Consider the following 11,989-nt stretch of genomic DNA (forward strand, 5'->3'; position numbering starts at 1 on the left):
CCAACCGTGTGGTTACATTGATCAATGTAGCACAAATGATTGAACTTAAGTGAATGACCTAAGGTTCAACAACTAAAGAAATATACCTAAGTTTTACAATAGAAGTCGATGGTAGACAACTAGGCATTAACACTCATCTCTAAATCACTCCATGTTGATAACCAAAAACTCCCACTATAGTGAGGAGACTTATGCTTCCAGATAAATCTCAAAATGTTCTTATATACGGAGACTAGTTTAGGCAGACACTGATCACAGTTGAAGCACGAATACTTGTTATCCAAACTAAGAAATAAGAAAAATAAAATGGCTTGCATAGAAATTCTTCCATTTCAAGATAAATAGACCATCTAGTCATTTAACATTCAAAATCATAGTCTGATGGAAAAGACAATCCGGTGGCACAAAATTAAGGTATCAGGGACACCGAAACTGCTAATAAACAATTCTTCCGCTTACAGCTCATCATCATTTGTTTTCTCATCGCTTGATGGTTTTCCATTCACTGCAACTAGCTCTGTTTCAAATATCAGTGTTGCACCACCTGTAATTTTCAAACAAATACATATTAACCCATATTGAACAATGATGTATAACACGTAAAGTTTCACATAAGAGACAAACACGACAAGCAACTATACAAATTCAACTTTTTATTGTCTTTTACTTAATTATGCTAATATTGAAATGTACTGTGAGTAGAGCTTTGGAGGCTAAGTCAAATCCAAAAACTCTCTTAGCTTCCTAAAGAAAAAGTACTGCCGATATTGAGAAGAAAAAAAAAATTAGAGGAAACAAGAAAATAAAGAGAGAAAAGAGCTGCTGTGGAAGGAGAGCAAACTTTTGCTGAAACATATTCCTTGTCTTTCTCCAAGAAATTCTTATGAAGTATCAAAAGTAGATGAAAAGAGTAAAGAACTAAAGTTTTCTACAAGTGTCTTTCCAAGAAAAGATAGTACTTTTCTTTTTGATAGCTACTAAATTTATGTTCTTTCTCTTGTAAACATGAATTAAACCTTCCCACATGCATACGTTAATGAAACAAAAAAAATAACAATGATAACTTTTATTATCATGTGCAAAGTGTTTTCTTTCTTGTATTGCCTTTCTATAAGCACAGAGGTTATCATTAAATGTTTAACCATTAGGATTTTTCTTAATTAGAAGTACGATCCTACATTTAAAAAATGGTAAAATTAGTTATAAAAATTTAATGCCTGTCAAATACATGGCAGAAATTTGTCAACTCAAGTTTGAAAATTAGAAAGAAAAATTATTTCATATATGTGTGTCCGTGCATATATATAATTGTTGCTCAATTGAAATTCCATGGCATCTTATTTTATTTATTAGTAATTTTTTAAATATATCATAGACAACCCTAGCTATTCACATGAGACACCCTGGAAATGTCATAGAACAATAGTGTGGTGGATTAAACCTAGGACCTCCAAGTTTATGTCCATCCCAGGCCAATGAGCCCATAACCAGGGTACCCTCATGGGGGTGGTGTGAAAGATTACTATATCAGCACTCAATCTTGACACTGTTAAACATTAATTTTAATTATATTGAGTAGCAATATGTTTAGATTATAATACGAAATTAGAGAAAATGTTACCTGGGATGGTTGGTGGAGAACCCTGGTCCCCATAACCAAGTTTTGAAGGTATTTTCAACTTCCTCTTTTCGCCCACACACATTCCCAACAACCCTTGATCCCACCCTGAAAGAAGAAGTTTTTCAGCCATTAGAAATCTCCATGCAAAATATCTAGCAGCAGTCCAACATTCACCATGATGAGCCAAGTGTAGATACAAAGATGGGCCTCATTATAAACATAAGACTGCTTCTAGTTTTGAACCACTATAATTGAAAAGAAAAGGAACCATAAGCTGAGCCATGTGTACATTGAAATGCCATTAAGTAAGATCCAAGTAGCATACAGCTTAAAGTCTGCTGAACTTAGATATAAAGCAATTGCCACCAAGCTTTTTTTTTTTTTTTTTTTCATTAATAGTTACGATATGGGAGTGAGGATTTGAACTCTAAATGTCTCTGTTGGAAATAATATGTGGCGTCAATTGAGCTACACGGCTCTTGGCAATTGCCACAAAAGCTAATTATTACAAAATGTAAACCTTTGGACTCTCTCTCTCTCTCGCATATTAAGGTCTTTATACTGCTTCAAATATCGTTTAACAGATTTCAAGGGGCTTGCAAATCATTTTTCTTTCATTGTAACTTATAGATTTAACAAATATTAGATTCCATGATAATGAGCATTACCACCAACCCTTGTGATACAGCTCTCTCTCCCCTCTGAATAGGGTCTGGATTCAAATCCCTGTTTTGTTGCCCATTTTTGCACTCTAGATCATTTTGTATTGATGTTTCATTCATCACACTCATATTCATGCACAGGCATGCACGAGCAATTCAAATGCTAGACCAAGGTAATTGCAATGACTGAAGGAGAACCAGTACTTAAACAGTACGTGGTTGTTAATGCACCACATACCTTTTATAACTTGACCAGTCCCAACCTCAAACTCAATTGGAGAGTCCCTTTCAAAACTAGAGTCAAAAACAGTTCCATCTGTAAGTGTTCCCTGCAAAATAAAAGTAGAAACTATAATGCACTTATAGAGTTACAAGTTACAACTGAACCATATAGCAATTTAAAATAAATTCAACTAATATTTTACCTTGTAACCAGAAAAAGTTATCTTGTGTGTATATATGCGAATGTATCTATGCATACATACAAGTTGTACTTAAATAAATATTTCTGGTGACATTCAAGGAAATCTAGTTCTTTTCATCCAACGGACAAATCCAACCCTTCCTGTATTTTCAATCAATGACATGAACAAATTTAACTGCTACCAGTACCAAATTACATTAAGGATATATATGTGTGTGTGTGTGTGTGGGTGTGGGGAACAATTTTTGATATCAATAAAACTTATTACTTATCAAAAAAACAAAAAAAAAAACAATTTAGTCAACATGAGCAATGAGGCAATTAGGCCTCCAATACAAGCAATGTCAAGGAAAGGGAAGAAATTATCACTGTACTGAATTACTATGACTATGTTACTGAAAACCTAAAGAAAATCAGGAAGTCAACAATAAATGAGAGATCAATCATCTCTAGTAATTAGGATTTTGCAGTGCAAACTTTAAATATAATACAAAAAGCTTAAATGCATTATTAATATTGTTTTCTAAGTGGTACTTGCTTTGACCCTGGTTTTCTCTTGAGAAACTTAAACATAATTAATTCAAGAATAATAATTTAATCAACACCAATACTTCTATATAAATAAATAAATAAAATTCATACTATTTTTAAAAAATTAATTAATTAAGAGGCAATCTAACATAAATTTTGTACTTACTAATAAGCAATTGACCAAAATTATCTAATACGATATTCAATTATGAAATTGATTATTCAAAAACTTAATCTAAACTACTATAATAGTCAATGTAAATAAGCAATTCATTTGATGGCATGGTGAAGTTGGTGGCAATGGCTGTCATGCTCATCAACCCAAGCCTCTCACTACTTTTGGCTCTATTCAGGCAGAGATTTACTACCCTTCCATTCCACTCACTCCAACTAAATGCAACCCCTCCCTCAACTTGATCATCCCATTGGATGACCGCCTACCGCGGTTTGGGTTTAGGTATGTCTTTCAATCTTCAAATTTCTATTTATTTTAGGTTTTTTTGATAAGTATTTATTTATTTTAGGTTATCTTTGCTTTATTTATTTGCCATGAAAATTGAGGGGGAAAGGAGAGAAACTTAGAAAGGAGGAACTCAGTTCTAGTTGGTGTCGGTTTGAGAATGCTTCAAATTGAAAAAAATGGTTTGATGTAAAGGTAACTCTCAACACCAATCAAACTGAATTGTGCACATCCCTAATGCACTTGTCTTGCCTGGTTCTGAAATATTTCCTTGTCTATGAGGAAATAGAGTTGTTTCTTTATAACAATAGCTATAAAAGGAAGCTATCAAAGGGAGGTAGAGTCACTCTAATCAAAAGCACCCTTTCTAATTTACCCACTTACTTCCTTTCTCTTTTTCCTATAACTGCGAGTGTGGCTAACCGAATTGAGATGCTTCAGCAGAATTTCTTATGGGGCGGTTTTGGTGATGAACCTAAAATGCATTTGGTTAAATGGGCTACTGTATGCGCTCCTATTTCTTCGGGTGGATTAGGGATAAGGAAGATAAGACTTTTCAATATAGCTCTACTTGGGAAGTGGTTATGGAGATTTGGGATTGAGAAGGATGCCCTTTGGAGACAAGTGATAGAGTTGAAATGTGGATGTCTGTGGGGGGATGGTGTTCCAGATCTGTTAATGGTCCTTACGGTGTTGGTTTATGGAAGAGTATCAGTCAGGGTTGGCCTTCTTTCTCTCGCCATATTTTGTATGATATTGGTGATGGGTCTAGGGTGAAGTTTTGGCAAGACCATTGGTGTGGAGAGTCACCTCTTGCAGTTAGCTACCCTGACCTGTTCAGATTTTGTAGGAATAAGGAGGCTAGTGTGGTTGAGCTTATGAAATCCCCCAATAGTGTCCTTTTTTGGGATGTGAGTTTCTTTAGGGGTGTGCATGTTTGGGAATTAGAGGCTTTGTCAAGCTTCATGGAAACCATATATGGTTCTTCTATAAGGGGGTTTGGTGAAGATAAGATGTGTTGGATTCCTAGCAAAGCTAAGGGGTTCTTGGTGAAAGATTATTATAGAATTTTAGCTGGTCCTACTATCTTCGGTTTTCCTTGGAGAAGTATTTGGAAGCAGAAGATTCCCTCTAGAGTAGATTTCTTTGTATGGTCTGCTGCCTTAGGGAAATGCTTAACGATTGATAATTTGCGAAGAAGGAAGGTATGGATTTTGGATTGGTGCTACATGTGCAAGAGTAATGGTGAATCGGTTGACCATCTCTTCCTTCATTGTCCCGTTGCTATGGATCTATGGTCTATGGTTTTGGGTTTATTTGGAGTATCTTGGGTTATGCCACATACTATTTTGGGGCTGTTAGGGTGTTGGCAAGGCAGCTTTGATCGTCATCGAAATGGTTATATATGGTCCATCGTTCCTCATGGCTTAATGTGGTGTCTTTGGAGGGAGGGAAATAGTTGTTGTTTTGAAGATATTGAGAGATCTATTCTGGACCTCAAGCTTTTCTTTTTTAGAACTTTGTTGGATTGGTTGTTTGCTTTGCATAACAAATCTTTCCCTTCTTTTTTTGTTTTCCTAGATTCTTGCAATTTTTGATTTTGATTTGTTGTCCCCTTGTTCACTCCCTGTGTACTAGGGTGTTTCCTTTTTGATATCAATATATCTTTACTTATCAAAAAAAAAAAAAAAAAAAATTTGATGAGGTTTTACATTTATTCAAACTGTTACAGAGGCTTAAGCTTCTTTAAATACATAATTGAGGTGAATTCTTAACCAGGTCAGTTCATCAAATGACTTCTGTCCAGTGAGCAAGCAAGTTGCTAATTCCTTAATAATAATTAAGTTTTCCAGACCAGAAGCATTTTCAACAAATGTGGCAATTAGAGTGTCTGAACCTTGATAAAAATAACATAGACCAAGCTATGAAATGTTGTGATTATCACGTAATGATATGTTGATAAACCAAAAATTATCATTTTCTATTGAAACAATTATCATGTAATCAATCATGCAACTAAACCTGCAATGCAACTTACTCGATAATGTACTTTAAGTCTATCGCCTTTGTGAGACTTAAATTCGCAAGAATCTGGCTTATACTGCAAAAATAAACGACGCAAAGAATTAGTGAGCAGGAAAAAATCATATTAGGAAGATTGGTAAAAGATATAGTGGACTTTTGTCTTTTGTTTATGCACATATGCATGAGAACCTACCCATATGCATGAGCCAAAATTGAAAATAGTAATTAATGATCTGTGATTCTGTATAATATCAAAGTGATCATCTAATTGCAACTAATTGCATATCCATATCCAGAACATCCAAATGATGTATTTACAACAATAATCAAGCCTTAGTCCCAAAGTGTATGGTTCAGTTATACACACACATGCACACACACACACATATAAACTCCCCCCCCCCCCCCCCCCCCAACCCAAAAAAAAAAAAAAAAAACCCCACAAACTTACATTAAGTGAGTGATAGACATGCACATACATATAAAAGCATTTCTAGTTTTTATATATCCTTTTTCATTATGTTTTCCAAATTATCCCTAGATAGCCTGCAAATGCCAAACCTCCCCATTCACGTGACCAGGCAGGCTCCCTCACCAAATACCATCAACTTAACCATTGTACCGGTGGGTTTGATTTACCATGGTCACCAACTATCAATCACTCCTATACCTACACCACTTTTACACATGTAATTCTATAATGGTAAAACCAATTCAAGTATAAGTTGGTCACTATTTCTTCTTACTATCAATTTCTACGGTGTTTTCCTTTTGTTTCATCCAATACACTGTACTTTCACTTTTTAAATGTTATGTCAAACTTAGTTCAGATGTTGAAGTTGGAAAAAGATAGTAATTTCACCTTTGGTAGCATGGAGGAATAAAAAAAGTATCAAGTTCATATAATAGAACCATAAGCATCTTAGCATGACTTAATTAACCAACTATAGTCCTTTCTGTTATAGAGGAGAAAGAAAAAAATTGTACATGTTCTTCATAAGAGGACACACAAAACCTTTTAGTTTCATTTTCCACAATTTTTCCACTATTAACCAGATGTTTCTTGGACTTTGAACAGGCATTCCTACATATTTAAATGGATGTGCTATAGACAGTACCATTGCATGGTGCTAGATGAAATTCAAAATACATAATCATGTACTCTACTCACAAGATATCCATGATAAGCAGAAGTCAAGCTCAAGCCACACAAATTCTCTTTCATAATTATATTTAAAAAGTATGATAGAGAAAGTACAAAACTATCCTTTTCTAAGAAATTCCAAAGGAATAAATAGATTTTACTAGAAATATGCATATATAAGCCTTGGTGCATAGACTTAAATTATAGTGTCAAGTGTAGGAGTGTGTCTAGCAGTTGAACACAAAAGACTTCCTGAGATTTGCCACGTTTTTGGTGTATCCAGTGGTCATTCCCAAATCCATGTCAAAATTGAGTTAAGTACGTCAAAATTGAGTTAACCGTCTAATCATTTAGTCTCAAGATGAACGAAGGTCCAAGAACTCCTAGTAAATGTAACTTATATGCTAAACAGGTTAAAGCAATGAATTCTTATATGAGTCTTGAATGGCATTGATCATGACAGAGAATCTTCAGTTTTTTAATGACATCCAACCTTTTTTATTATTGGTAATTTCTAGGTGGGGCTTTAGGACATGGGTTTAAGACTCATCGGGAATCTATGAATCTTGAATGGCATTGATCATGACAGAGAATCTTCACTTTTCTAATGACATCCAACCTTTTTTTTAATTATTGGTAAGTTACAAAGACACCCGATGAGTCTTAAACCCATGACCTGAAGCTCTGTCTAGAACTTATAAGAAGAGTTGCTGCAAGTTGAGCTAGAATTCATTGATGACATCTGACCATATTATATTTGATGCAAAACAAAGTTAGGCATATATCAGGCATTCATAGGGGAATAATACAAATATAAGAAGATTGAAACTTTAGGCAAATAATATGAAATAAGTATACAGGGAGTACCAAACAAACTATTAGAGTTCCATAATTATCAACCAATTTTCACAAGGGTCCTTATTATCTCCTTAATTTCCAAACAAATGATCAAAACCGTCAAAATCCAAGCACATCCTACTTCCACAACAACAGGATGGAGAGTGGGATCATGGGTTCAAGATTGACCAGCTATGTATGTGACTTACAAAAAATAAAGGTCATGCCTGGTGTAGAAAGCTCTCACTTTTGCAGGATCTAGAACAGGTTACCAGTAGGTAGTCTTACCCCCCCCCCTCCCCCCAACTTTTTTTTAAGAGGCTGATTCTTGAATCCAAACTCATGACATGTCAATTTTAGTAGAAGGCACTTGCCACTGCATACTGATAAAAAAAATAATTGTCCAAACAAAGATAATTCTATGGTACCTCTATTATTTTCTGAGGGTATGATAGCCCCAATGATTGGACCATTCATGTATATTTACAAAGATAAACAGGTTGTCTCAATGGCTGTTCAGGATTAGGTGGGTATCATACCAATATATATATTAGAGGTATCATAGAAGAACCCGTCCAACAATATTCACAAACACCATTCCCAATTAAACCCCATTATCCATAAAAAATTTACTGTCTAGCAAATTCTTCACTCATATATATATCAATAATTATCTTTTATGTATCCAATATATGCATCCTCCTTCTCATAGCGTGTGGACTTGTACAGTCTGAGAGGGAGGATGTCTATATCCGATAATTGAGATACCTTCACATATGCCATCACAAATCAACACAGAGGAACTTTAGCAGACAACACACGTACGTATTTTCATTTTGTTAATTTTTAAAATCCACCGCTAACCCAGTTACAACCTCAATTCACATAAAGAGTCAGATTCAAAAAACCCAAAACAAAAAAAAAAAGAAAAAACGAAATGAGAAATTTTACCTTGATCCCAATTTGCAATTCAGTGACATCGCCTTTCTTCGCAGAAACTGAACAAGAAAAGAAGGAAAAAAAAAAATGAACCCATTAATGGAAATGACATTCTCGAAACTATATTAGATCAAAAACCCATATGTATAACGTGAATGTTCAGATCTAATCCCATACCATAATACTCACATAGAAAAACAAAAGCTAATTACATATAACAAGAATTAAGAAGGTAATCATTCATTCAAAAATGTTGTCTTTCTTTTCATCTATGTACTAACCTAGTGTGGAGAGGAGCAACAAGAGGAACATCGGAGCGGTCAAACTCATCTTCGCCATTCTATCTCTTGACTCTTCCGCTATGCTGCTTTGTGTTCTGTGTTTTTCTCTCTGTTCTTTTGGTTTATATATTAAAAGGGTTTTTTTTTTTTTTTTTTTTTTTTTTTTTCTGAGATATATTCTAAAAGGTTTTTTCTGAGATATATACTAAAAGGTATTTTTTTTTTTCTGAGATATATACTCATCCTTTAACAACATTTGTCCGATGTTTTGAAATGGTCCTTTGTCCTAAGTATTTCATTTTAGGCCAGTATCCAAGACTTTTTTAAATGGGATCTTTTGGGTTATATAGGTTGATCAATATTAAACGCTACATGCTTCTCAAAAAAAAAAAAAAAAAAAAACTACACCTTATGACGGTATAATGGTGTTACGAATATTTAGTGTACGTTTCATAATAATTGATTAGGTCAAAATATATTTTTCTTTACCATGTGTATATGTTTTTTTTTTTTAAATAAAAAGAATAGATTATTTTTGGGGTAAAATGTAAAACTGACCCTCTAAGTTTTTTTAAATTTTATTTCAGTCCTCTAACTTTGCCTTTGTTCATTTTAGTCCTCTAATTTTCAAGTTTATTCAATTAAGATTTTTCTATCAACTTTTATTATATGTTGTGGTTAATTTTTTAATATTATAAAATTTTCTTCAAATTTTTTTAATTGAAAAAATTCAATTAATGATTGAAAAATATTTTCTAGAATTTTTTTTCAAAAAATTTTAATAAAAGTTAACGGAAAGGCCTTAATTGAATAAATCTAAAACTTAAAGGACTGAAATGAACGAAAGCAAAATTAGAGGGCTGAAATGAAATTTGAAGAAAGTTAGAAGCTCAGTTTTGCATTTTAGCCATTATTTTTTTATGACCAAAGTTTAGCTGCAAAATTAGTTGTACTTTTAGGCTATAACCTTATTAAATTTTTTTTATTTTTATTGGAGGTAAATTTTGATAAAACCACCATTGGATTACATTTTTTTCTTATATCCTCCATACTTGCAAAATTTCTAGAAAATTAAAAATCAGTAGCTATGTTATCAATAAATCAATAAATTGTTTAAATTATAAATTTTTGTAGTTTAAAATTATGCATAAAATATAAACTTATAGATCATATAGTAAATAATATCCGATTGACAAAAAATTTGACATTTGTATTAAGAGTATAAAGAAAATGCAATTCAATGGTTAGATTTTCAAAATATGTGGTAATGTTTATTTTATTGAGTAAGGTTGTAATCTAAGGCTACAACTAATTTTATAACTAAACTTTATCATTTTCTTATATTGTTTAAGAGAGTGTGTTATGTGTAGTATAACTTGTCTTACCCTCTCTTAAAAGTTAAAACTTACCATAGCTTTTGAAGGGATTTTGTGGTGTGTTTTTTTTTTTTTTTTTTTTTTTTTAAAACCCTTTTCCCTCTCTCTTGTGTGTGTATTTTTGTTTCTCTAAATAATTTTTTTTTTTTTTTTTAAAAACTCTCTTATTCAAAGTTAATTAGAACTTACATTATTGTCATTATAATTGAATTCTCTAGATCTTACATGAAAAATGAATGATATTTTTCTTAAGTATAAATAGTGATATGGGATATGGTACTTAAAGATTTTTTTTTTTTTTTTCAAGAAAAATTTAGAAAGCACTTATAGCTTAAGATATGTGTACTTTGATCTATGAGAAAGTGAGTACCTTTTTTTTTCCAATGGTTTACAAGATTTAAAGGAAATGCAACTTCTTACAAAAAAAAGGACAACTAATCAATGAAATAGTTATTAATCTTTAATCATTTTGAAATTTTGCAAACATGAAGAGTATAAGAAAAAAAGTTTAATTTAATAATAGATTTGTCAAAATTCACATCCAATAAAAAAAATTAAGTAGTGTAACATTTCTTTACAAATCTCTCTCTCTCTCTCTCTCTCATGTAACAAGTCTTTGTATTTTAAAATTATGCATAAAAGATGAGTTTATGGATTAAAGAGTAAATAACATCTTATTAACACAAAAGTTGCAAACATATATCCAATTAATGATATAATTTTCAAAGTATTAAATTAATAAAAACTTATTAGGTGGTGTAACATTATTTAAATTTATATTTGGCGTAACTTGATCTAACCCTATATATATGTGGAAATTACACCTACAATAGCTTTTAAGAAAGTTACACCACTTAATAGTTTTTTTAGTTGGATGTGCATTTTGAAACATCTATGGTTGGAATATGTTTTTTTTTTCTTATACCTTCCATACTTGCAAAATTTGATGATAATTAGAGATTAATCGTTATCTCTCATCTACCAAATATTTCTGCATATAAAGATTAAGAAAAGAAAAGCAAATATGTTTGAAAAGAAATGAAGCACTCTAGTATTATCTTATGGAAAGTCGATTCATTAATATCAACAACATCACAAGTGAAAGACAACAATTTCATCTCTTGCTTAAACATCTCAACGATAGAGTGGGCATGCAAGCTAAAAAGCACCAGACCTCATATCCATCAGAACAATACATGCATAAACATACACAAATAAAACTACTAAAATTCACCTTGCAAGAGATGTACATCACTGCTATATGTAAAAACCACAAGTTCAAGTGCCTATTTATCTATTATTCTAAAAGACCACAACTGATAAATAGACCATAGCTTCTAATATGACCACTCCTGCCAATGTCAAACAGTTCTATGGCATACTCAAAAGTAACACTCAATGACCCCGAAGGTGGAATCTAATTTTAACAACTTGGACTTGAGCTCTTAAAATAATGCATCTGTCTTATGATCTGCAAATTGACACTAAATAATCTAAAACAATTATTCTAGCCAATACTAAGTGTGAGGAAACAGCCACCATATCCTCTAAGTCTAAGATAATGCAGTAGCCATATCTCACACAGGCATTTAATCAAATAGCTCTATGACATAGTCTAAAGCAACAGCTCTGTAGAACCTCAAAAAATCGAACAAACAAGAATAAAACCAAACCAAGAATTTCTACTAT

At 32.5% G+C, this 11,989-nt stretch overlaps 1 protein-coding gene across 1 annotated transcript; it reads right to left on the reverse strand.

Moving 5' to 3' along the window:
• Positions 1-293: 293 nt before the first annotated feature.
• Positions 294-9,090, reverse strand: LOC126698999 (peptidyl-prolyl cis-trans isomerase FKBP15-1). The gene is made up of 6 exons (XM_050396546.1): positions 8,925-9,090; positions 8,656-8,702; positions 5,737-5,799; positions 2,522-2,612; positions 1,622-1,726; positions 294-544 (listed from the first exon to the last, which is right to left on the reverse strand). The coding sequence occupies exons 1-6, from the start codon at positions 8,980-8,982 to the stop codon at positions 456-458; spliced, it is 453 nt and encodes a 150-aa protein (XP_050252503.1). The 5' UTR covers positions 8,983-9,090; the 3' UTR covers positions 294-455.
• Positions 9,091-11,989: the final 2,899 nt, after the last annotated feature.

This window comes from Quercus robur, chromosome 9 (assembly GCF_932294415.1).
Source record: "Quercus robur chromosome 9, dhQueRobu3.1, whole genome shotgun sequence".
NCBI lineage: Eukaryota > Viridiplantae > Streptophyta > Magnoliopsida > Fagales > Fagaceae > Quercus > Quercus robur.